General features: G+C 41.5%; 1 protein-coding gene across 3 annotated transcripts in view; it reads right to left on the bottom strand.

Moving 5' to 3' along the window:
• Nucleotides 1-27,977, bottom strand: part of KCNIP1 (potassium voltage-gated channel interacting protein 1) — an 833,815-nt gene that overhangs the window by 573,582 nt on the left and 232,256 nt on the right. For 2 of the 3 annotated variants that reach the window (XM_030572373.1, XM_030572374.1), the window contains exon 1: nucleotides 3,955-4,374. The exons of the other annotated variant lie outside the window; for it this stretch is intronic. In XM_030572373.1, the coding sequence (XP_030428233.1) occupies nucleotides 3,955-4,015 (61 nt within the window). In that variant the 5' untranslated portion in view covers nucleotides 4,016-4,374. Of the gene's footprint in view, nucleotides 1-3,954; nucleotides 4,375-27,977 lie in introns of those variants that run through there. 3 annotated transcript variants of the gene reach the window in all.

Below are 27,977 nucleotides of genomic sequence, written 5' to 3'. Positions count from 1 at the left end.
TCTAATGAAATGTACAAACACACTACCACACGATGTTACTGAGGCAATAGCCATAAGTTTCTCTGCTTATGTGAACAGAAAAAAACTTCTGCTGCTATACTAATATGGACAGAAATCTAAGGGTATGTCCATGGAGACTCTACTATTACAGCTATCTCTCTATACCATAACCAGATAGTGTAAACACAACCTACACCAATAGAAGTGTGTGTGTGGGGTTCTGTTGAAACACTACCTCCCCAAGCAGCAGTATCTATGCTGACTAAAGCATTCTTCCATTGACATAGCTGTGTGTACATTGGGCATTAGGTCAACACAGCTAGGTGCTCAGGGGTGTGGTTTTTTCACCACCCTCCTTCCCTCAACCAACATAGCTATGTTGATTTAACTTCTAAGTGTAGACCATGCCTAAGAATTACTAATCTTTATGCTTCGTGGCAATAGCTGATCACCTGCTGGGGTCAGGAAGAAATGTCTGAGGATGGTGCATTAAGGGTGTGTGTGTTTGAGATAGGGGAACAAAAGTAACAAGAATTATGCCTTCCTCTTAAAGAAAAGCAATACTGGCCACTCCCAGAGGCTAGGTAACACACACAATTTGCCGCTTATATTTTCTTTAATTCAATTCTTATGCCACTACATATTTTTAAATAAATTCAGGCTCTACATTTTCATTAAAGAAAGGAATTAAATCTGCTATTTGTAAACACTATTGTGAACACTTACAGGAAAACCCCAGTTAATTCACAGATCACATGGGCTCTGTACTCTGTCAAATATGCCAATGTATGTGTGGCAGACGAATCACAATGGGAGGTAAGGAACACATGGTGAAAATTCATCCCTGCTGTGCAGCCAGTGCAGTTACATGAAAGATCAGTTTAGCCCAGGGTACCAGCATTATCTACACATTTTCTGATCTTGATAATTTTAAGTAAGATGTTTAACATTAAGTGTAGTTTTGTTTATTTTGCCAGGGATTTAAAAAATAAAATTCCTGCGGATTATAACAACACAGGATTCATTTAGCTAAAACACATAAGCTAGTTTTAGACAGAAAGATAATTGAATTGGTCGTCAGACTCTTCATTTTGAAACACACACGTGTACCAGTATCAATACATACCAATCAGTAGGAGCGAGGCCATCCTGCTACACTGAGCTATTTGGACAGCCCCTCGTTTTTGATATATATGACTTCTCCCTGCTTCCAGATCTTTCTTTTCTTTTCTTTTTTAAAGAGCATTCCTGACCAGACTTATGCACAAAAGTGATGGCAAAGAGAATTCTCCCATGCATTTTAATGCCAAGGCTGGTCCATCATTGTGGATGGTTCTAATAAATCTGTGGTTCCCCGAAAACCTATAAAATTGGGCTATTTTCAGTAAAGCCCAAGATTCAGTGTATGACCTTCTCCCTGATCAATGTTTGAAAAAGTTCTTCCATTCCAGATTAGGGAAGATGTTACATTCACTGGGTCAGGTCCTCTAGATCAGTATAGCTTCATTGATGCTAATAGAGCCATGGGGATTGACACCAGCTAAGAATCTGGCAGACAGGGAGTGAGTAGGAAACATATCCAAATCTGGCATATGTATCTTTTCACCAGGAGGAGCTCAAAGTGTTCAGCAGAGTTCTCAGTCAGCCTACACCACCAGCTAGAACAGATGTGGGAATTGTAAACATCCCACTACCAGTTCTACTTGTCCCTAACATACTCCTCAATGAGCTGGGGCATCCTCCAGCTGCAGGTTTGGCAGGACTGTCTAAATGGGCTCTGTCCATCAGGTTATTATAATCAGCTGCAGTTAGCATTCCCACAGCTGCAATATTCTCTACCTGCAGCTGAGTGGTACCCAGAAACTTACAGGTGTGAAATTCTACGCTGGCTTTGAAAATAGAGAAGGAAATTATAAGGAATTACTTCTGAGCTGATCCTTACAACTGGGTGCCATGCTAACCAGTGAAAGCAAGAGGAGAAAACATTGGCACCAATCAGAAATGGCTCTGTGAAAACAGGTTTTGGTACATATCACTGAAAGATCACTTCCAGCAGATATTAGTAAGACTGAGTTCCACTGTAAATGTTACTGTATGTGACGAGATGCTGGATTTTTATTGCTGATGAACTCAAACAACAAGCAATTTCTAGCCACCCACTAGAGAAAAGCCAACCACAAGCTGTCATAAGGAACATATAGATTCAGCAACAAATTACCTATGTTTAGATGAAAATTCCTTCCCTGGAGACTGCACCTTGATGTGGTGGGAAGGCTTTTGTGTCCTAGTGACCAGAGAGCTATGCAAGCAGGAATTTTAACTCCTGGTAGGGCTACCCAAGCTGGACAGGTCAAAAGGCATGGACCAGATGAAAAGCAGCACACTGGTTAGGGGCTGAGCAATACACCAAGCACCTTTCCTTGGGATATATTTAAGTTATAGAACCACAACAAGGTAACCATTCTGGTAAACAGCCTGATACAGGGGTGGCGGAGCCTTGTTCGTGCCCTAAGCGCTATTGGACACTGCAGGAAAGATTCAGACGCAAACTAGGTGCAGCTTTCAGATACCTGGAAAATGGCTAAGAAGGCCATGTTGTCATAGATGTTGGTATACTCAACACAGCACATTTAGTACATCTGTATCTTGCTGCACTTAAACATATATTGACTCTGAAGGTTTAGGTGTGTGACTCAACACCTAGATGCTATGCAATTATGGCCTCATTACAAATAGCAAAGACAAAGGAGATGCAATGCATCCCTAGGTGCTTTGTAAAAGTGATGATTGGCCCTGTCTAGTCAATAGCGCCAAAGTCCATTTGGCTGTCTCCTACAAGAAACGGTTCGACAATTTTACATTTGTTTGAAAATTTAAAATGATCACTTCTAACTCCAATCCACTCCCACACCCCATCTCTCCTCTTTACAGTAATAGCTTGAGAAAACCCATTTGATATGTTCTGATGTAAGTATTTTTTATTTTGCCTCATGATCAAAGCTAGGAAATTCTATGCCAACTTCCACTCCAAGCATACATCAGGGCTGAGCTACAAATCCAGTGGAAGTAAAGATTTATCCCAGAAATGCTGATGGACTGTTAATTGCAGTGCTTCTGCTCTGAACTATTTTCCAATGGCAAAAAGACTCCCTAAAGTTTGGGGCTTTTTACAATACACATTGTATATTTTTCAGTCCCGCCCCGTACAGTGCTTTCAACTTTCTGTTTAGCAGAACCCTGGAATTTTTGAAATAACCCCATGAAGAGAATGGAGCACACACTGAGCAAATGAGAATCCTTTCAACATTACTGATTTCCTGAAAAATCAGCACGTTAGATTTCGGACATGTGGATTTAAGGATTAAAAATCCCTGGATTACTGCTTGCTTTCTTCTCTGCTCTGAGCCTCTTCTCCTTCCCCTTCTTGTGAAGAAATTCTCTATATTTTTCTCAAGATAGTTAACATAAAACATGCTGTGGCAATGTTTCATAGTCGGATTATTAAAAATACAACAGCCCTTCTGATGATACTTTTTTAGAAAGTACAAGGAAGCTAGAAGAATTTGCCATATGTATATAACTGATTCCCTGCCTAGTGGATTTACAAAGCATGGAATTTGGGAGTAAACAGGTCTCTTCTGCAAGCGCTCAGCATGTGAAACCACTGACTTCTCCTCCTTACACACATCTGTGTGAAGGATTACAACATTTCAGAAGGTGTATCAGGCACCCCCCTTCCCCCAAAAAATACCTAGAGCAAATACTATCTTCCCATGTAACCCCCTGCAAGCCCCTTAACAGCCCACTCCCCTCCTCCTCTGTAAATTACACCTCACATAAATAGTGATGGGCTAGTTTCAAGTGGCACATGTTCGTGTTTTCCCCCCTCCGCTGTCAAACCCAATGTTAACAAATACACAAAAGAGGCAGAAAAAGCAGAAAGGAAATTCTTACCTTTTGAGGGTCTTCTTTGTCTGGTTTGTAGAGAAGAGAATGTACCCATTACTGCACCCATTGCAACAGCTACTTGTGAGGGGTTGTTTTTTTTGTTCCTTCCCCCACCCCCAATGAACCACAATCTATTGGGGGGAAAAGGAAAAAAGAAAGGAGGAGAGTAAAAACAAAGCACTGCAGCTCAGCGTTCAGCAAGCGTTAAGATTTGAGATTTTTTTTTTCCAGTCAACACACATGCACTGACTCACAGCCAGCTGCACTGTTATTATTCAAAACAGCTCCCCATCAAAATTTAAATGCTAGATAGATTCCCTCAGACCAGAGCTGACAGCAGATGCATCAAAATATTTACTGGAGCACAGCCTCATAAACACACAGGCTAATTCTTCCTCTCTTTCCCTTATGGCTCCAACCAGCAGCCTGTAGGTCTACAGAGAAAGCATCAATGCATCTCTTCCAGTGCATACTAAACTACAGTTCTGTAGGCATAGTAAGGGTCTCGGGAGGATGCTACGGACCTGGGTTCTGTACCAATCATGAATGAATGAAAATCTACTCAGTGGAAAATGATCGTGAACTAGCTGTCAAAGTCGCAGCTGTGTGGAATGCACACTCCTGCTGATTAATATTGTCATAGACAAAGGTAGAAAATAACATTCTCCTAAACTCTTCTGAGGCACAGGATCCAGGGAAAGGAAACAAGTGTGGAATGGTGGGGGGGGAGCAGAGAGTAAATTTCAACACGGCCACTCTCTGTACACTTTCTGACATGTCAGATGCGTGGGAAATGCAGTTGCTGATAACCTAATTCTGTACAACTCAAAGTGTGCATATGTGTGAGAGAGACACACATACTCTTCAGATATTAAAAACAGCATATTATTGAAGCAAACGCCTGTGAGTGTCAGATTTTTCTTGGTGGGATTTTTTTTTTCCAAAAATTTGATCCAGGACATAAGATTTGCTATATATTGGTAGGTTTGCATTGAACATGGGGAAAGGGAGGTAGAGAAAGAGTTAATGCCTCATCAGGTACCTGTCAGAAGAAGAATTTATTTGGTATTCACAGATGGTGTCTTAGAGTAAGGCAGCATCTGTGCAAATATTGCATTTGTTTGAAGATATTCATTCTTACATTACAGACTAAAGAATATTGTCCCAAGAGGTTTCCTTTGCTTTCCTGTAACTTCTGAATGAAGATTTCATTAAATTCAAATCTCAGTGGATCTGAAAATTAGAAGTACTAAAAAGCCATTTTTACCGGGGATAAAGCATTTGGAGAGTTAATATTCAAATACTTCCTACCCTGCATTTCTTGCATGCACATATATATGTACATTCCTTGTGTGCATCAGTAAACAGCTCTCATTTTAGTGCTTGATCACAAAACATTCATGGACAATAGAGAATTTTGTTTGTTTGTTTGTTTTACAGCTAAGGGCTTGGCTACACTTGAGAGTTACAGCACTGGTGGTGGCTTTACAGTGCTGTAACTTACTCCCTGTCCACACTGGCAAGGCACATACAGCGCTGTATCTCCCTGGCTACAGCGCTGGTTGTACTCCACATGGACGAGAGGAATAAAGAGAACAGCGCTGGTGCTGCAGTGCTGGGGTGCGAGTGTAAACAGTGATTAATCTTACTACGCTGTAACTGACCTCTGGAATTTTCCCATAATGCTTTTAACTAAAGAACTCTCTTTGTTTTGTTGTGATCTCTGGGCTCCCAGAGCTGCTTATCTAAAAAACAAACACAGCAATTGTTTCCTGGAGCAGAGGCAGGCAGGGAATGTCCACAGCTAGTATTTGCTTGAGGAGAGAAACAACACAAGGGTGGGGGGGAGGGAGTCCCTCGGAGCAGCTGCTTATTTGGTCTGAAGGCTATTTGCATTTAAGAGTGAATGAGAGAGGGGTGGAGGAAGTGGTCAGAATTTGCAAGGCAGGGAGCTGACACAGTGTCCGGCTCCAAAAATCCACTCTCTCTCTCTCCCCCACCCCATCCTCCTCTTCTGAAAAGCACATTGCAGCCACTTGAACGCTGGGATAGCTGCCCATAATGCACCACTCCCAACACCGCTGCAAATGCTGCAAATGTGGCCACACTGCAGCGCTGGTAGCTGTCAGTGTGGCCACACTGCCGCGCTTTCCCTATACAGCTGTACGAAAACAGTTTTAACTCCCAGTGCTGTACAGCTGCAAGTGCAGCCAAACCCTTACAATAGGAGCACTTGTGCTTGCTTTTTAGTGAAGCATCTTTTTCAGAAATAGGACCTTGATTTCTAAGCACCAACCCTAACTGAAGGCACATCCGAACTGACAACAGAAATCGGGTTACTGCACTGTTTCCCCTTCCATAAGGGTGTGTCAAGTGGCTGGGATGTGTAGTAGTATGTTTGTGAGTTCACAAAGGTGTTTTTTATTTGCATCTATTATAATTCACATTTGGGCTCTTCTGGCACATTGTCTCATAGCTGAGATCCTGGTACTGATAGATCCTACCATCTGATAGTCTAACTCTGGATTTCTCCAAGCTGCATTGTCCTGGAGGACCGTACCTGTCTCAGAGGGCCAGAGAGAACATGGGAGCTGTACAGTTCTCCTTAAGGTACACAGAGTTTGTATTACACATTTAAACCATTTTTATTTAAATATTACCTAACTCTAAGAACAGCAAACAAAATCTGGTGTTCACTGCATCTCCCAGGACTCCAGGGCAGGGAGGTTGATGGTAGGTCACCGTGGCCACCTCTTTGCAGAACAACAACTGCTTCACACAGGTGTCTCTGAGGTAACACAATCTCAGTCTATTCAGAGCTTTACGTATACTGGGATTTTTAATTCTGGCAGAGGTCGATGTATTTGCATCAACTTTTCTTGCATAGGAGATGCACTGCTCTATGCAAACATTATCAGGCATCCCTGATCAGAAACATGCTCCCACATCCACCAGGGAAGGAGTAACACACACACCAATAATTACAGGGCAGTTACTGTAGTCATGAGTAACTGGTGCCAAGAATCTGGTGCTGCTACCTATGAAGAGCTAGTTGCTCATGTGGTTCTGGTTCTCCACCTTATTTCCAGCTTCCTCTACAAGCTTCCAGGCTCTTCAATGGAAACAAGGAGGAGCCAAACTAACTGCCTTTACTGGGAGCTAATCCTACACCAGAGAAGGAAACGAGCTGTTAGCATGGACTGGCGCTGCCAGCCAAAATCCACAAAATAAAACCACAGAGTGTTCAGAGGAATAGGGAGAGATGACAACCAAACTGAGGAACAGATTCAGACAAGGAGGAGACCAAGCAGCAAAGAAACATGGGCAGCAAGAGAGAGGAAGTGAACAGATTGGAGTGGGAGAAGAAATGAAGAGCAAAATGAGTGAGATTAAAAGATTAAGAGATCACATTCTCCAGAGAGGTGAAACTACGACATTCAAATAAAAAATAAATAAATAATTTACTAACATTATTTACCCTCAAAAGCAGCTACTGGTGTTTCCACAGAGATGCTCTGTGACGGGGTAGGAGGAAACAATCTCTTCAAGGTGTGGTTTACACAATGAAAATACTAGGAGAATTCTTGATCTAGATAAAGTTGTTGCTTTCCAAAATCAATGAGCAATTGCTCCTGTCACATCGTTCAAACACTAAACCACACACGAGTCTACACAGTGAGTCACCCGTTATGAAAAGCAACATTACAAATGTAAGTGCTCTAAAGTGAATCGTCACAAACAGCTAAACTAATTATAAAGAGATGCCACAAGAAAAGCCAGATGGAAATTAACTCACTTCAGAATTCCTCTTGACACATATTGGACCCTGTCCAAGAGGAAAGCATAACACATCAGCCTGCCCATGTGGAGAAAATGTGTGGGAGAAGGGGATGTTGGGAGACAGCTCCTGTTGCTGTACGCTGGTGGGAAATAGCAATTGGGTGCTAGGCAGAAGGGGGGAGACAGTGTTTCCTATATTCCCCATATTCATTATTCTTTGAGACTACGTTTTTCTCTTGGCTAAGAAATGAACACTGATAGCTTTTAGTGAAATAAAGCCTTTCCATTGAAATGGGGAAACCAGGTTCTGTATATAGCTGATAATTGCAGCCTTTGAGTGTGTCATGTGCAATGTATAAGAGAATAGGTTCCCAGATCATTATGTCAGAAGACTCCTCTGACACACATGAACCCACAGCATAAGTCTCGTAAAAGCAGGACCTTGAAGAACAAGGACACGCCAGTCTCTAATGAACTTCTATGTATGGCATTCAGACGTAATAGGCAGAACATTTATTTCTACCAAGATGAGTTTGGACATTTACGCACTCAAGAGGTAAATATTTGTTTGTGATTTGATAAATGCTGATGTTCACCTCACCATTCTACATATGTATTGTTGCATATGTTCAGAACATCTCCAAAAAAGATAAGTGTAAATCTCTGACATGGCACTGCACTTGAAAAGTATAGCAGTAGTTTTTTTTAAGTTAACACCCTATATGGCAGATGCAGTGAGAAGTTCAGAAAAATACCTTGCTGATCCCGGCTGCAGCCAACTGGGAAACTCTTATTTGCATACAGTGGTCTAATTGGCTAGCATTGTCCCAGGCCCCAGTAACTATTGCTGGTTTCTTCAGTGGTCGGTACTGACCAGTTGCATGACTATCCTACCAGCTAATGAGGCACCAACAATATTATTCTTACACACTGTGAAACAGTATTCATGATATTAATCCCTTTACCACATTTAACATGGCTGCCTACTTCTGTGCTACCACAAGGCTACTAGTATCAGAGGGGTAGCCATGTTAGTCTGGATCTGTAAAAGCAGCAAAGAATCCTGTGGCACCTTATAGACTAATAGACGTTTTGGAGCATGAGTTTTCGTGGGTGAATACCCACTTCATCGGATGCAACAAGGCTACTGCATTTCACAGAACAGTAGATGCTCGTTTGTTGAACATAGCCAGTAGGTTTGGCCACAGTGTAAAAGTTAATTACAGTTGAGTACATGTAAATATAGTGGCAGCAGTTACAGAATTAAATTAATATTGATCTGATCCGAGCACACTGATGGGGTTAATATGCTGTCCTCCAACTGTGGGAAAAGTTCAATCATCACAGAAATTGCAGAAACGGGGTGACTGGGATCCTTACTGCCCACTCCCTGTCAGAGGATGAGATCTTGCTCCCTTGAAGACAATTGGTGTTTTACTATTGGTTTCAAAGGGTGAGAGACCAGGCCCTTATTGTCATTGCTCTAGCAACTGGTCTGCAGTATTTTTGCTGGGGGGGATTGTTACCATTGCCTCACATGGTTCCAGACCTTTGTCATTCTCAGGGTCTAAAACTGGAACAGCCAACTAGAGTTCTGGCAAAACATTCACCTATTCCTATAAACCAAAGCGGATATCTGTAACCTTCATTGCTGGCTAAGGGCAAGCAAAGGACCTGCTGGAAAATGTCAGGATCCTAAAATCACTGACACATAATTTTTTTTTTTTTACTTATTAATTTCATCCAAGGTATAGTAATATAAACTTGCATAAAAGGAACACAAACAAAACTTCCTTATTTGCTCCTTGTCATTCAGGCCAGAATTGTCACTCTTGGTTGATTAAAGAAGGTACCTACATACAGATTTAGACGACAAATTTAATTTTTGCCTGTTGGATATCTGGAACATTGGAGGGGCGAAGCGCAGAGTGCTGCTGGGTTTTGCTTCCATTCACAAATCATGATATTTGGAAGGACGTTATTTCTTTATATTGTGACTGTTTCAGGAGGGCATTCCATACCCAATGCACACTCTAGGCCGGATCCCGAGGCAACTTGTTTCTTTCAAGGCTAAGTGACCTGTGGCTGCCTGTCCTCTCTCTGCACATATGATGGTAGCACCTCCACTGATGGGAAGTTGGGAGCATAGTAAGAAATAGGCAGTGAATTGAGCTGCCACCATTGGCATCAAGATAAAAATGCGAGTGCCCATGATTTCAGTTGTGTCCTTGAACTGCATCTTTGGCAGATGCTCACAAACAGAAATCTGCCATCTTAGTAGAAATACCACTCTGTTCTGGGGAACAAGCCCCTGGGTATGAACTGCTCTGGAATGCATAGCTGTGGCTGCTTCTGGTATTATTCAGGCACAACTTCCTTCACTAAAGATATTGGAGGGGTGGAGAGCATTAATTCTATATCCTCTGGTACAGTTACTAACACACTGCCTGAGATGACTGGCACAGAGATGCAGATGCTGCTCATGAGTCACTATGGCTGCTCCTACACCCCTTTCCCTTTTGATTTTTAAAATAGTCCATAGGGAGAACTGACTTCCTTTAAAAATTAAGAATGAGGAAAACAACCTGCTGCCTTTTTTTTTTAAGAACAGGAAATGAGAGATTTTGTTGCTTAGCAAATGTTTAACTGATTATTGTCTTAAACTCCCTGAGCTAGTTCCTTCCCCCCATGTATGAGTCTGAGCCAGGGCTGCGCCAAGAGGCTAGCAGAAGGCCTTGTGAACTATAAGCCATATGGATTCCATTGCTATTGAACCAGAACTCACTACTTGCTTTAATGCAGATAAGAAATCAATGGCATGATCTAGCCCTAAGTTCAAACCTTATGTGTTGATTTGACCTGTAACAGTGCTGTGTTGCTGCTCTACCCTCGAGGATCACGCAATCCAGGAGCTTAGATCTCGAGAGCAAGTGGCTGCAGACGGACATCTACAGGCAAAAGCAGCTGCTCAAGAATAGCCCTCACTCTGGAGGTGATCCTCAGAGCTCAGAGAAGAGACAGCTGATTGCAGACCCTTTGCTGCTACCTGGGTTCCTTTCTCAGAATGAGGGTGCCGTTGGAGAGGAGGAATCCAAGCAATTCAGGATCGGAGAATTTGAATCCACAGCTCTACCATGACACACACACATTTGGTAATGCTAAACAGATTATCCAAGGAACCAAGGATAAAAAGCATCAGGTATATTTAGGGTATAGAGGTGAAATACAAGGATTAATTAAAGTTGTAATACAGGTCTCAGGGGTATTTAGATGAGCCAAATTAGGCCTTGGGACTTAGGAGATGTTAGCTATATTACAAAGATACGTTTGCATGAGTAAGTTAATAATAAATCTGCTGAGCTTGTGTCTATGTCTGTGTCTATGCTAATGGTTCAAAAATAATTGCTGCATTTGGATAATAATGTCTATGTCAATAGACACCACAAGATGACCATTGGTAGTCGGAGTGAAATGTGAGAGACTTCCTTAAGGTAACTGCCTGTGACTATTTTGATAAGATGTCATAAATGTTAATGACTATAAGGGGAGCTAATGAGTTAGCCTATGAAAAATGGGGCACCCCAAAAGTAGTGGGGTGTGGAAGTTCAAAAAAGGAAAAGGAGGGGTTAAGGCCTTCATAAAAACATATGAACTCCAGTGGGTGTGACAGTAACACATTATAAAAGCTGTATCCCAGCCTGCATGCCTGGGTCAGAGAGACACCAGGATGATGACCCGGGGTGGGGGTGATGATGGTGGCGAGGATGAGAGCGAGGACTAGCACTTTTGATTTTTCCACGAGGAATGGTATGAGTCATGCAAATACTATGCATTCTGTACGGGGCTCTTGCTCTCCTTTACCAGACTGCAGTATGTGTATTGTTTGGTTGGCTAATAGAAGTAATTATTATTGATAGAGCACTATTGAGTCTCTGTTGTGCATCATGGAATCCCTGTTCTATTGATAACCTCTCTACTGTAGTCCATCTTGGGGGTGCTCTACTCTCAGAGATTAAAGTAGGTGTAAACCCTCACCGTGGGATGGGTAATTGATTCAAGTAACGCATAACTATAGATAAGGTGACACAGAGAAAACCCTTTACAACTTTATATGTTGTGAAAAAGAGCAACACTTCACACCCAAAATGTGATCCTCCCTCCAACCTCTTTTTGTATTTACTGAAACCTGCAAAAGAAGCAGAACTTGCTTTCCAGTCCATGCATAGCTTCCACACTGCTCACAATCACATTTCCATTTGTTTGTTGCATTTCATTGTGTCACCGAAGGCTCTTGGTCTCAAAGCTAATCTTGCTTCGTTGTTCCCATATGCCAGCTCTTCCGAGTCTTCCACCCAATCTGTAAATATGATTTGCTTTTGCACTTATAAATATTTCTAAGCTTCTTTCAATTCTCCCTCTCTAAAACATACCAGACACAAATGAAAAATCCTCACACTGGGCCTCCACATCCATAGATCTAAGTTGTGGGTAGTATTCAAGCTAGAGAATGCCTTGCCTGCTATTGGGAAACCTACAGAATGAAAGAGGCAAATCTCTGCCAGACAGTTTCTTTTTGTAGCAATGTGCCTGTGTGGAGCCCCATTAACTTCAGTGAGGTTCCACACAGGTGCAGCTGGTATGCCATCAAACATAGGATTGGAACTGTAGACAAATGGTTCTGAGGGTAACACAAATGAGTTTACAGGGTCGCATAAAGCAGCTATGTCACAATCTGATTGTTCCAGATATCAAATTTTCAACACTTAATTCCATTCTATTTGGGTTCTTACATTGCACCCATCCCTATGATAGATAATTGGATCAGTAGCCAGCAAACTCAATAGCAATAAACCAGGAGTGAGACTTTTGCTTTGGACCTATGTAGGTGTGATAATGAATTACTGAATGGACCCACAGTGCCACTTTCTCTCAGGGTGAGTAGCGAATTTATTCACAAGCTGCCCCATTGATTTCAATGGGTCTGAAACAAACAGGTGGTTGAGTCTCACCTTCTGTTTGCCATTCACTGAAAATGTTACAGGCTGAATTCCAGTCACTGTTAAAACTGTGAAACTCCACAGTAATTCCGCAGAGTTACTCTGGAATTTCACTGATATGAATGTGAGCAGAATCTAGCCCTACAACTCCCAGCAAATAAAGAACATGCTGTGCCTCCTACCTCCAATTTGGGATCATTTGAAGATGCCCTCTCATTGCTAACACAATTATAGTTACCAGATCTCAAAAGCCATCCATTCTCTGTTTCTGCTACGACCGTAATATATTTTTCGTAACTTTGAAGTCAGTAATTAATAATGCTGAAAAATCAGATGAAATAGACATGATGTGAAGCTAGAGGATCCATGTGAAGCTGTATGTAAATAAGGGACTGATGCTATTATTCAAAGTATCAGAATTCCATTGACTTGATGCAGTTTGTAGTAAATGAGTCAAAAACATGATAACCTGCAGCATGCATTTAATGCCACTCAGTGGGACATGGAAAACAAACAGATAACTTTAGTTTTCAGCAAATGAAGGGCATTGCTATTTATTAATATTCTGAAAGGACACCTGATGACTAGCACTAGCATAATACTTTGTGTTAGTTACAAAAAACTGTTAAAGAACCCTGGAACCCTGGGTTCAAATCTCATCTGTCCTCTCTCACCTTAAGTTTTTTAAAAGAAGCTGAAGAGAGAGAGAGAGAGAATGGGCAGAGGTGTCCAGGTTTGGTTGTTTGAATGAGTAGGGGTGTCCAGGTTTGGTTGTTTGAGGCAGCATAATTGAGATTTTAAAAATCTGAAGTATTGTGTTCTATTACTAGAACCAATAAACAGTACATAAAACAGACCTAGTCCCTGCTCTGCTTACTTTACACTCTAAATTAGACAATGGATACAATTCAGAAATGTAAAACCTCAGCTTTCTAGTGGTGGTTTTCCCCTATGTACTTCTGCTGGGCTGGATTATGACTTTTGCAGCAGGAATGTGTTTTCAGGCTAGCTTTGAAAAAGAAGTAGTAGGAGGTTCAGTGCACAAGAAGAGAGAGAAAGCTCCGAGTGTATAGGCGGTGTGCAAGGAGCAATGAAGACGAGAGTGGGAGGAAAGTGCAAATGTGGCATTAAGAAGGGCAGTATTGGTGATGCTTCCACAGGAGAGGGAGTAGGAGAAAATCAAAGCAGACAGATGGGCAGGGTTAGATTGTGCAGAATCTTGTAGAGAGGAAAACAAGAGGTTTGAACTTGACAGAGAAGGGGAGAGAGAGCCAAAGGAGCGATCAGAAAGAATGACTTGTGTTGGGTGCCAGAAGATTACTTTTCTAGCAGAGATTTACAGATCTGATGAGGTGCATGAAAGTTGTGTGGAGGCCAGAAAGGAGCAGGCTGTAGCATTCAAATGAGACAAGGCTTCTGCAGTGGAAACTGAAAGTGAAGGATGGACTGTAGTGATGTGGTAAAGGAAAAGCGGACACTGTACATGGTCTGTGGGATCCGTATCCCAAATGGTGGGTATACAAGATCTGAGCACCGTCTGTGGATAGGCTGGAGACTTTAGTTCACTGAAACAAGCTCAGGCCTTGCCCCTTTCAGCTCAAGGAGGAGTTCAACCTAGGCCTAGTCACCAGGAGACAGGGCCAGAAGGAGTCACTGAGCTCCCATGAATGGGGTGGTTCCCACTGGAGGGATCCCCACCAGAAACAGTTGACCTTGATCCTGGCCCTGGGTGAGAGGAAATGCCTAGTGAGGAGGTTGGGACACCCAGGGAGAAGGCACATGAATCTGACTAAGCGGGGTGCTTGATCCAGAGGTGGATTCTGACTTATTAGGAGGGATGGTGGGTGTTTGTGCACACAGACAGGGCTGGGGCCCAGGACATCATCCCTGACTATGGGAAACCTTTCCTTACGGTTTCAGGAGAATGTGGATATGGGTGGGGAAAGAAGACAGAGGAGTCAATCCTGATACCAGGGCTTTGGTATATCTGAGCAGAGGGTACCATCTGGCAGCAATGGGGGAAAGTGGGAGTTCTGTCTTGATGATCAGTTTTAGGTGAGAACTGCAACTTTTTCATCCCACCGCTGTTCCTAGAGTGCCATTAAAGCAATGCATCGGAAGGAAAGGGCTCACATTTCAGTAGTGAAACCTGCTTTTTCTATTACCCCCGGAAATCTGCCTGAGCACCGTACAAAGCCTTTTAACAAATTCTGCCTCCTTTACTTTTTAAGAGGCTTGTGATTTTAAACTAGGAAACAATCTGAAATAATGGCTTTGCTCGGGATAAAGCACAGGATGCTGGAGAAGTGTGACTGCCACCACATGATCAGGTGCTAGTAGCACCAAGAAGCTATTGCCAGGTAATACCACTCACAGGCAATAGAGAACTCTTGGAGATTCCTAAGAGAGTAATGGAGGAATGTTTAAGAGGATTTGGGGGGATTGGTACAACAGTGGATCCTAAAACCCCTTATTTACCAAGAATAGATATGGGGCAGCAATAGTGTAAACTGTGCCACACACAGCATGCCTCAGGACCAGCCATCTCTAGGGGAAAGATAGCAGTTCAGTCTCTGTGTACCTGTTCAGTCCTGAGTGTGTCTGCTGAAACTGCCAACGGTGATGGTGGTTTCTGTGAGGTAGCCACTTGTCTGCTAGAAGCTGCCCAAACATCACCTGGCATGTATCAAACAGTAGTAGTAATTGGACAGGAAAGCCCTTGTCATAAACAGATAGCTAAGGGTTAATGTCTCTTTCACCTGGAAAGGAGTAACCTGAAACACCTGACCAGAGGACCAATCAGGAAACAAGACTATTTCAAATCTGGGTGGAGGGAAGTTTTGGGTGTGAGTTCTTTGTTCTTTGTCTTGGGTCTGACCCTCTCGGCTCTGAGAGTGATTTTTCTATCTCCTGCCTTTCTAATCTTCTGTTTCCAAGTTGTAAGTACAAAGATAGTAAGACAATAGGTTTATATTGTTTTCTTTTGTATTTACATGTGTGTAGGTGCTGGAGTGTTTTGAATTGTATTCTTTTTGGATAAGGCTGTTTATTCACTTTTTTCTTAAGCAATTGACCCTGTATATTTTCACCTTATACAGAGACTATTTTTAATGTATTTTTCTTTCTTTTTATAAAGCTTTCTTTTTAAGACCTGTTGGAGTTTTTCTTTAGTGGGGACTCCAGGGAATTGAGTCTGCAGCTCACCAGGGAATTGGTGGTAGGAAGAAGTCAGGGGGAAAATCTCTTTGTGTTAGATTTACTAAGCCTGTCTTTGCATACCCTCTGGGTAAGGGGGTAGAGAGATTAGCTCTCTCGGTACTTGTGTTTCCAGGACTGGAAGCAGGGAATCTCCTAGGGTCGTCTAGGGAGGGGAGCCAGAGAGGAAGTAACCAGGAAACAAGGGGAGGCGATTATTTCCCTTTGTTGTAGGACTCAAGGCATCTGAGTCTGGGGGTCCCCCAGGGAAGGTTTGGGGAGACCACAGTGAGCTAGGCACTGTATAAATCCCTGGCTGGTGGCAGCGTTATCAGGTCCAAGCTGGTAACTAAGCTTGGAGGTTTTCATGCTAACACTCATATTTTGGACACTAAGGTCCAGATCTGGGAAAAAATGTTATGACAGCCCTAAACTAGACTGCAACAAATGATGTAACTTTATTTATTTATAAGCATTTTTATGCCGGTCTTCACTGATTCTCTGAGTCTTCCCTAAATATTTATGGATTTATCCTCACAACACAGTTGCAATGTAGGGAAGAAATACTGCTGTTTTGCAGTTGAGGAAACCAAGGCAGAGAATTAAAATGAATAGCCCAAAGTGATATGATTTTTATGTCAAAGCCAGAAAAATTCTGATCAATCAAATTCCAGTCCTGCACTTCAGCCACAAGATTACATTATCAATCACCTGAGTCATCTCACGTGAGTTAGAGATAAAATATGTGTGTGCACGCACATGCAAACACACACTCGCTGAGAATAACCTGAATCTCTGCACCATTTGAACTTTTACATACTATGCACATGACTGACAGGCAAGAATCCATGTTTTGCAGGGGGGGGTTTCAGCCGTCAACAGAAGACACAAGCAGCTGAAGAGTTCTAAAGGTATGTCAAAACAATATAAGAAATATGAGCATTAAATGTTGATCGGGGTTAATAATTCAGTCTTGCCTACACTGTAAGCTAAAGGCCAAGAAGTCTAGTTAGGGGGGGAAAAGACAATGTTTGCTTTCTTGGATAACTGGAAATACTGTAACTATTTTATGTTTGCTTGTTCGGGATGAGATTACAGGCAGAGAGGGAGGGGAACACTTTCAAGTGGTCTCTTTCTGGCATGTATTCCTGCCTCAATGCCCTTGAAAGAGAAGTGCCAAACTAACCGCATGAATTCAGGTCCTTGAATAGATGTTTGTAAGTACTGTGAAGAGTTAACTTTCTATTTTTGCTTCATAATAACAACATTTCACCTCTCACCACAGGGTCTTGTTAAAGAGACTAGAATGGCCATTATTCACGCTTAGTTAGCTTCACCTAGTGTCAGGGTAAATCAGTGTTAGATGAAAAAATAAGAGAGGCTGTATTTGTATATTTGTCTGGTTTTGTGGTGAATTTGTTAAGGATGCAAGCAAGACCAAGAATTTAAACATACGTCTGACTAAGTCCGAGTCTCAGGAAGGTCACATTTTCTTATATTCTAATTACTAATATAACTCTGCTTTACCTGAAGCTGAATGCAACCTTCAATATGGAATTACTAATGAAGACTGCAGATTATGAAACTGATTCACAGCATCTTAATCTTTCCCATTTGAAAAAAAAATCCAGAGAGAAAAATGTTCCAGCAACAGGCTTGTTGCGATGATCAGGCTGGATATAACAATTTTCTAAAACTGAGATCAACATCAGAACCTATTAGTGTCAGGATGTTCTGCACACTAAAAGAGCCAGTGAGAAGTCCATCCTTTCTGCACACACTTGCAGAAGCTCTGCCTTATGGCCTGTTTGGGATAAATAATAATTTGGCTTTGAAGACACACAGGTCCCTGTGACAAAGTTAGTATCTATGTGGGATAGATACTGTGCAGGAATGCGGTGCTTGCTTGATTGTTATAATAAATAAGGCCATACACAGATGCATGGCTTAGTTAAATGGGAGTCAGAGAATATGATCCTCTGCTGTGATCCAGTCATGAACAATTTTCAAATAAAAGATATAGAATTATTTTAATACTAAAGGCAGGTTATTCTGCTGCACAATGGGCTGAGGGAAGCAGCCTCTTTCCCTGCTTACAGGTCCACAAGAGATAGGCACAATTGCAGACCCCGTGCTCTCTCCCTGGTGTCCAAAAGGGGGTGGGAAGGGGCAGGGCTAAGGCCATGTCTCTGCATCCTGCCATGCCAACCCACAGTCATCAGAACAGCAGATCTAAGCTGCAACCCTCTAGAGTGGTGTAGGAGCAGGCAGCAATCATGGAAAGTCACACACAATACCCCTGGGGTTCCCCCAAGCGTTCTCAGGTATGCAGGGACTGCCACCTGCAACAACAAACAGCTGAACTGCCTAACAAATAAGAATGGAAGGTAAATGACACCAGAGGAGCTAGATTCCATTTTAAATTTCCAAATGCAAGAGAGATACAGAGTGAGGCCTGAGAAGGTGGCAGAATGGTATGATCCTTAAATTGGAATTTCCTTACATAGGGTCCATGCCTGCCACCACACAAGTTAAGAAATTTAGCACCCGGTCTCAGACCTTTGTCCCTGTGTGTATCTGTCTCTAACAATCTTAATAGAAGAACACAGACCTATCATTCTTCCCACAGAGTTAAAACTCACTGAGAATTTATCCATAGGCTACATTTGAAGAAATGTTTGAAGGATTAATGGTCATTTTTGCCTTTGTTCTTTACAGCTGAAAGTTTCTTCAGCAGCAGCTGAAGAATAATAGTCAGATAATTTCATGAAGAACCGTTCATTTTCAAAATGGCTGCCATCTCCTATTCTCAATGGTACTGAGGCCACAGACTACCTTCAATTAGGTGGCCATTTGAAAGGGGATCTAGATCTTACCAAAGATGCCCATCTACTCTTCATTTTCTCCTCTCCACCTGCTGACAGCACAGTGGGAGGACATTTTCCTTGAGAATAGTTTGGGTTTGCTCCTGTTGGGAGTTATTAGAGGTGGTGACCATTTTGAAAGGACATCTTATTCCTTCAGTCCCGTTTATAACAGCAAGAGGGAGATAGCTGTCATTTTGCAAGAGGGCATGTATCCGGGAACAGGCTGTCTGCTCAGTTCTATTCAGAAGAGTAGATGGCAGCCACTTTGAAAGAGGGGGTTGTTTTGTGATCGTCTCTGGAGGAGCTTTTATTCACCAGACTTTTCTGACAGCTAACTATCAAGTTATGAAAATAACAGGAACAAATAAACCAAAAGAAAAAGAAATCAAAAAGTAAAGAATATGAAAAAAATCCAATGTCTTTAAAAAACAGTTTAATCTAAATTGGGACTGCTTATCGCATGGTGGCACTATGAGATGGAGTTTATGTATGGAAAATGCACAGTTGAGACACCAGAAAATCTTAAATAGGGAGTTGTTAATTTCCTGAATTAGTTTTACTTGGTTTTGGAGTAATTACAAGATACCTATAATGTGTTTCACCTTAAGTCAAAAATATACCCTCTCAACTGTCACTCAACTTTAGCAGAGTTTATAAAAGAGAATGCCATTAAAGACAATCGAAGATGAAGAATGACTCCAATAAAAGAGATATGTGCTGTAAATACAACATTGGCTGGTGGACTGAATTATTACTACAATTGTATAGTAATTCATCTTGAAGGACTCTGAATTGCTTGATGGATCATGTATGTGCATCATCACTGACAGTTATTTTCAAATTGTGTTAAACGTAGCCATCAAGATTGTCTCTGGGCTCATAAGCAAATCAAAGAACAATTTAAAATGCAGCCAGCTCTAGGTTGAGGAACAGCCAGGCATATAGCTGGGGAACAGCACACTGCCAAAAAGGGGGCAGAAGTCAGGCTATCATTGCAAAGATGTCTTTAATATTCCTGCAAAGAAGCAGAATCTTGACTTTTAAAAAAAGATGGGCCCAAATGAAACCAAAGTTTGAGGATGTTGAGACTGGAGTTTATGTTTGGTCACTAAGACAGAGGAGCACAAATCCAAGAATCTCTGCCATTTGGCTGTTTTGGGACTCAGTTTCTTTTATAAGGTGTAATCTGAAACCCACATTGCATGCAACATGGTTTATCTGCCCCAGAAGGCAGAAGGACAGAGTCATCCTTGCCAAGATTTAATCCTGCTGTCGCAGGCCAGAGCCAACGCTGATGTACATGCTTGTAGTCCCATTGCAGTCCATAGAGCTATGCTGATTGTACAGCTGCTGAGGATCTGGCTCTGAATGTTTCAAATCTAATGCTTACCCCTAAGCAAACAAACATGGAGAAAAGAAAGGTTTCCCATTAAAGGTAAAGAAATTTGTGTATAGTGGGCAGTGTCTAATTTGTTCTAGAATTGTGTGAGTAGATTAGCTCAGAAACTAACATTCCTAAAACAGATACCCACTCTCCTGCTGGGAGTGCAGTTCTCATAATGGTGTGCACAACATTGAAATGTCTTTATTTATTTTTATTTCCAGTAATGTCCAGAGCATACCTGACCACACTTGTCCTTCCTTTGACATTGCTAATTTTCTGGTTTAACAACTGAATCATTGGCAGATGTAGATCACAAAGCTCCAGACTGTTCTTTGTTTTCCTTTCTGATTCCCTCAATACGACTTACACAGAAGAGTAATTTTTTATTTCAAATGTAATTCTTGTCAAAGAAATGAAAATAAAAGAACAGACTATCAAAATCACAGGAGGCAGGGCTTTTGCAATACTCCCTTTCAAGCTATGATGATTTCATTAACCCAGCAGAAAAGGCCCTACTATCAAATAGACATAATGAATATAACAAATGCAGCCTTTGAATTCAAGACTCTATTTGCTCACAAAAATGTTCACAGCCCCGTAACTATCACAAGCAGTTAAATATGAAGGATACTATTAGTCAAGGATAATTCCTTGCTTTTTTTGCGGTGCTTTCTTATGTATGTCATGTTCTTGGTTACAACCCAATCGAGCTGAGATTGCACAGGTGTGACTCAGCACAGCATACAGCATATCTGTATTTAGAACAAAGGGCCCTATCATGACACTGATTTAAAAAAAAAAATCAGAACTCCCTGCTGATTTCATGGATTGTTAGTAATTTTATTGCTGATGTACCAGCCAGAGTGGAATCAAACTCTGTCTTTCTTGGCTGTGCTGGCTTTGTCTTGGTAATTGAATAAACATCACTAGTAACACATTGCCAGACTCTGCCATTCTTCCTCACAGAGTAGTAACTTACTCCTAAAGTAATCCCATTGAAATGAATGTGCCTGCTTGTGCAGCATGGTGCTCCAGAGTGCAAATAAAACCAGGGGGTTTGCATAGGAGGGAGGGCAGAGGCAGCATCTGGCTTTTATGAAATAAGCAGCTCTAATTGAATAAACACAAGGGAAAATGTTGCTGCATGTGAAGATACCACCCTCCCATAATTTTCAGAGCAAAACATTTTAAAATACATTCTCTCTTATCTATCTGAGGAATGTGGCTAAAAGGATTCCAGCAACCTAACATTTTCTGTCCTCTCAGCTAGAAAGCCTAAGGTTTCCAAATTCATCTCTCAGCATCCAGAAAGAAACTGGAACATCAAGTAAACTTCTAGGGCCTCTGGATACAGTGTTCTAGACCTTAAATCTTGATTTTGTCACCTGCCGAGGGTGCTGTAAGCTGCAATGGCAGTAAAGATTTAAAGAACGCCATTCTTTGTCCCTCTTGTGGGTATCACAGCACACAGAGAACATAAATTGGAGACTCACCTGACTGCTTACCATAAAACAGATAGCAGGATTCACTGATCTTTCCCATCCATCTAAGATATGGCTGATAATTTGAACAGAGAAGTGTCATGTTCTAAACAGGATCCATTCCAGTGACATGAAAAAAAGAAGGTTCATGAACTAGAGAGAAGCATATAGTCCCAGGATTGAGCTCTCAGAATGAGGGCTGTAAATCTGTCATAGTAAATTTGGGGGAAAGTCATGATAGTTTCATAAAACATGGAAATTAGTTCAAGAATTATGAAGAAGTTAGATGTGTTCCATAATAACCATGGTGTCTTAGTAGAATCAAACCTCAGTTTTTATTTTTAATATATTTTAGCGGTACTACATGACTCATAGGCATCTTAGTTGCTTCCCCCCCCATAATTATTTGCATTACAGTAGTGCTAGAGGTCCCAGGATCCCCATGTTCAAGGCACTGTACATAGTTAGACAGTCCCTGTCCTGGACAGATTGCAATCTAAGGACTCAGTTGTGGCCATGCCACAAGTCCTGAGTAAGGGGCAGAGTGCAGCTTCAGTGCCTCAGGAGCAGACCCAGAGATGGATGGTTTCCCCTCTTGCTCCTAGGGAGGACAGAGGAAGTAGTCTGTGTCAGCTATACACCTGGTACAGATTACTTCCCATCACCCTCACACTCCCACCTTGCACAGAAAGTGGATTAGCAACCCTGCAGCAGCTGCTCTAAACTCCTCATGCCCCCCTACTCCCTTGCATGGCAGGATAGACAGGGTTCATAAGCTGGCCCTAAACAGAAACAATAGACAGTGGGTGGCATAGGAAGTATTATCTTTATTTACAGATGGGAAACACAGGCATAAAGTGGCTTGCTCGAGGAAGTTGGTGGCAGAATCAGGAATCGAACACAGGTTTCTCAAGTCCCTTGTGTCAGCATAAGAAAGCTGTTATTTCTACGTAGACAGTTTGTTTTCTATTTTTGTCACAAACATTGCAGTGAAATGCTAAAGTGGTGCCTTGATGTCTTTGTTTCCCTTTTCTAGCTTTGCTTTATGGCCCTGGTGATCTCATGCTTGCAAGGGACACTTGCTGAGTTCCCCCCAGCCTGCCCAGTGTGTCCTTGCAGTGATGCTTCAGAGCCTGGCTCTTTAACAACATCCAGACCTATGGGGTGTTCTCTTACAAGCCTCAGCATTCATCCACCTGCTCACCAATAGTCCCAACCATTGAATATTTTGACTTTTCCATTGCAATCTGTATCATACATGCCAACTACAATTTCTCTCTCATCATTGCACTATTTATATCTTCGCCTATCTGCTATGATGCTTGGAGTATGCATATATTAGATCTGTGCTAACTTGGATGCAGTTTTTCTGCTCACACTAGTTTCCACTTAGTGAATCATAGGGACAGGGGAGTTGCCAAGGATTTAGTTAAAACACCCTGATTCTCTAGTTGGATATGTGCCAGATGTAGCAAAGAATAGAATGGCCTGGGGATTACTGTAAACTTTGTCAGCTGGTCACAGCCCCTAAGAGACCATCTGGCAGCTGAGGATTGCAGGAGACTCTGGCCATACACCCTCCCTTTACCAGCTATTCCTGGACTGCTGTGGAGTATAAGCCCACAATTCTGGTTGGATGCCAGCATGGGATGCTCCTCTGTCTAATTTTGCTTTTTCTTTTGCAAGGATTCATATGAATATTTATGTTGGTTTCACTCCTTGTGTATTTCACACACCCAAGTTTCAGTTTGCGGTTCAAGTCTGAATGACTCTTAAATCTCAAAAAGAACTTCTCCTGGAAACCACAAGCCCCAAATGATTTTGGTTCTAAAAGTATTAATGGATCTAGTGTTGCCTGGACTGCTTACTACCCTTTGGAGACTCTTCAGTGATATATGGTACCCAAATTCAAACCTAGTCTTCCCATCCATTACCTCAGGGCAGAATGTGATTGATTATTTAAGATGTCAATCTTAAATGAGACTTAAACTCAGGAGCATTTCATTATGAAAAATCCTTTCCATTTTGGGTTGTATGTCAGCTAAACAGGACAAGTTATGCAACCTAACCATTACACATTCTTATGGCAGAAAAAAAAAACCCCAACATAATAAAAACCTTTCACTACAAATTTATTTCCTTTGATACTGGTAAATCTGCAAACCTTTTCTGCTGGAAATCCGTTCTGTCTGGGGAAGAGACATATTGCAAGACTGAAACATAGGTCTTGTGTTCTATTTGTTTTGTTGCCATTCAAAAGCAATTTCTCTGTTGTGCCTTGATAACAGTTATTTGCCAGAAAAATTTCCCCTATTTTTGGTACCTTCCTGTGATAGGCACAAAACATTCCGAAATCTGGGCTTTAGCATTCAACATTCTTTTTTACTTTCATTGATATTCCAAAAATATTAACTAGGCTTGAATTTGCATACTATATAAGTATTCATATATTCACTACAATTGCTCTAGACAGAAGATGCAAAACAGATCAGTATATGCATCTGAAATTATCTCCTTGGTACAATCTGTTTGACATTAATACTGTTTAGAAAGGGGTGTCAGAAGCAGAGTGTGCTGAAGCCCATGCTATTAATATCAATGAAGGGAAGGACTCATTGCGTGGAGGCAGGTGGAGGAGGGTGGACAACTGTCCATTTTATTGCGTTACTGAAGATTCATTGACAAAGGCAGTCTGCATCTTAAATTGATGGCAAGATTACTGTATATTGCTGAGGAAAGCTGCCTTCAGAAGCTGTGACACAGAGAGAACAGTTAACATCTTTTATCACTGCAAGATGCCCAGCAGCAACACAGCGCAGCGGTTAGAGGAAGAATGGAGTCAGTTCCAGCACACAAACTCTTGCAGGGTAACAGAGTTGGTGGGCAATTGCAAACTGTAAACCTCAAGAGGCTCCCAAATTAATGACTCATCTGTTTTTCCCCATATCAGTCTAGAACCTCTAACCCCTATCTTACCTGGCATCTACCTATCTATCAATCTACCTTCTCTCATCCTCTCCTCATTTTCCTTTTGAACAATCCCATCTGCTCAGAGTGACAGTTACCGATCAGTCTACTGTTGCCTTGAGCCCATACTTGGTACTTATCCTACTTAGGGGGCTGCAAACATACTGTATACTCAGGACAGATGTAGTGATATAGCCTGGAATAGCTAAGAAGTAGCAAAGGGCATCTGGATGGGGATGGGGACAGGAACAGGACTGAGCTGCAGCATCTGAGTTGAGGATTTGGGTGCACAAGATAACACAACAGATTGGTTACAGTCACACTTCTTCTAGTTCTGTCTTCTACAACATTTGTGGGCACCTCAGTGTTGTCATAAACAGAGTGTTAAGGGTTAATGTCTCTTATACCTGTAAAGGGTTACAAGCAGGAAACTGGACACCTGACCAGAAGACCAATCAGAAGACAAGATACTTTTAAATTCGGGTGAAGGGAAGTTTGGGTGTGAGTTCTTTGTTCTTTGTTCTTCTCTCGGAGGGTCTGAGAGAGACCAGACATTACTACAGGCTCTCTAAGTCTCTTTTCAACTAGTGAGTAAAAAACAGGCGGTTTAGGCTTTTTAATTGTTTTACACTATTTGCATTTGTGGATCTGGCTGGTTAACTTTTATATGTGTAGTTGCTGGGAATATTTTGATTTGTATTGGTACTGGGGGGAAAGTCTCTTTCTGGTATCTGTAAGCTATAGGACCCTGTATATTGACATCTTGAAGTTACAGATATAATTCTTTACTTTTTCCTTTCTTTTATTAAAAGATTTCTTTTTAGAGAACCTGATTGATTGTTTTTTCTCTGTTTCCCTTGTTTTATCCCAGGGGATAGGGATAACTCACCAGGACGAGTGGGGAGACGGGAGGGTGAGAGATAAAATCTCTCTCTGTTTTCCTTGAATCTGTTTGCCTCTTTGTGGAAGGGAAGGGAGATGCTTCTCTGTATGGTGATTTAAGAGGTTAGATCAGTATCTCAGGATAGCCCAGGGAGGGAAGTTCTGAGAGGGGGAAGGTGGGGGAATGGTTTATTTCTCCTTGTTTTAAGAACCCAAGGTGTCTGGGTTCTTGGGGTCCCCAGGGAAGGTTGGGGAGGTCAGAGTGCCCCAAAACACTATATTTTTGGGTGGTGGCAGCCTATCAAATCTAAGCTGGTAATTAAGCTTAGGGAAATTCATGCTAGTATCTCATTTTCTGAACTCTAAAGTTCAGATCTGAGAAAGAATGCTATGACAAGTGTGCACACTGAAAAAAATGGCACACGTACATAGACAAGCGTGCAAACTATCTGATCAGAGGATACAAACAGATGTGGTCCAAATGCTAAATAAAAAAAACAACACATTTATGGAGACTGTGTTGAATAAGTATGAGGAGGAGAGGAAGGGAAAGAAGAGAATGGGGAAAAAGGATTAATAATAAATCATTTCTACTTTGAAATGATTGAATCTCCGGGATCTTTTGACCTGCTCAAACAGTAGCCTGTCTTCCTAGAATTTTGCCAGGCTTCAGATAGTCCCATTTCTTTTATCACTGAGTGGCCTTGATTTCCTTTAGCATTTCTTCTCTTCTTCATGAGAAATTTCTATCTATATCTGGCATCTGTCCTCCACTTTCCCTGGTGTTCACTGAAGTTAAGAATGACTCCATTCTTTTCAGTACTATCTGCTTCTTTTGTCAATAAATTGGTTCTGAAACCCTGCTGAAATTCTTCCCTTACCTCCAGTTCCTTTTGTACTTACAGAATTTCTACTTATTTATCGTAACTTCTTGCACAATCTTCTTTTCATTACTCCTGCTTTGCTTTGCAGTTTTTCTTTTACTCTGCTCAATGTTAGTCTTTAGTCTTCCTAGTCTTCCTGTATAATTACATCTAATGCCTCCACTCAGCTAGACCTCTGTAAGCCTGCCTTTACATTCTGACTTTTCTCAGAAACTTTTTAAGAAATTTGAATGCGTTTTTTGCCATCTAACTCATGGGCACACCGCAGTCTCTCATTCAACCCTTAGTATTTCCCATGTCCAGTTGCTTTTTACTATTCATGCTTTATTACATTTCCATAAAACTAGTGCTTTTAAAAAGTGCCCAGACTCTGAAGCCCACAGAATAGGCACTACACATTGGCAGAAGCAATGAACATTTTCCTGTGCTGCCAAGCCAACATCGGTACACACTAGAATGCCAAGGAAGAAAAGAAAAATCAGAATCTGTCAAATGACAAGATATACACAGAAGGTGGAAGAATTTAATGTTAGGCTTCTAAGATCTTATCATCAGAGCTGGCTGGGAACTTTTGGACTAATTTTTTCCATCAGAAAATGCTTATTTATTTAAATCAGAAGCTTTTGTGGAAGTGTATCTGTTTTGGTTAAACTTTTATCAGGAAGAGTTCTCAGGTCCAACATAAAATTTTGTGTGTGTGTGTGTGTGTGTGTGTGTGTGTGTGTGTGTGTGTGTGTGTGTGTGTGTGTGTGTGTGTGTGTGTGTGTGTGTGTGTGTGTGTGTGTGTGTGAGAGAGAGAGAGAGAGAGAGAGAGATTGGAATTCTTTTTTTCTGGCCAGCTCTACTTATTGAAAATAATGGAATGTTTAGGAGAATGATCTGACAGTACCGCTTCACTGATCTTATTCATTTGTGTTGAATTGCAAGAAGATATTTGCACTAAGGGAATGAAGGGTGTTCTCCTTCACTTAGGTCTGCTTAACATGTATGAGCTTCTTTGGTATATGGAGCATTCAGGGTTGCTTTGAGTAAGGAATTGTTTGAAAGAGAGAGGAATGGCACAACACTCCTAATAGCTCACATTAAACCATGGGAGTGGGAATTGAACTTCGTCCATTTCCATTCTGATTCATATTTAAATTACAGTAGGCTCCTTGGAGGGAAATGGAATGGATGCCAGCATGTGACAGCCGGTGAGAAATTAAACAGAGAGTTTAAGGGGCAAACTTGGTCCTTGGATGCCAGCAGCTTCCAATGAAGGTCAAATGGGCTTCCTCTAGAAGTAAGCTGAAAGGATTTTTTTTTTTAACTTGGATTTGGTGACCCTTTTTGCTGATTTGTTTTGGAGGGGCAAAATTTCCATCCTTTCTCCTACACCCATCACAAAGATATTTTTTCTGATTTATTTTTATTGTAGAAATATCAAATTGGAAATTTCTTGATTTTGCTAGGATCAGTTCATGGGACAAGACTGCTGAATTTTTAACAGAGACCTCCCACGTGTCTGTTAGAAATTTGAGTTAAATTGATGTGACCCAACCCTCCAAACACTATGTTTTTTAATTAATACTGAACTGACTGGCCAGGCTGAG

The sequence above is a fragment of the Gopherus evgoodei genome, chromosome 8, assembly GCF_007399415.2.
Source record: "Gopherus evgoodei ecotype Sinaloan lineage chromosome 8, rGopEvg1_v1.p, whole genome shotgun sequence".
Lineage (NCBI taxonomy): Eukaryota > Metazoa > Chordata > Testudines > Testudinidae > Gopherus > Gopherus evgoodei.
The sequence above is the reverse complement of the archived record's forward strand: the minus strand, read 5'-3'. Positions and strand labels throughout refer to the sequence as shown.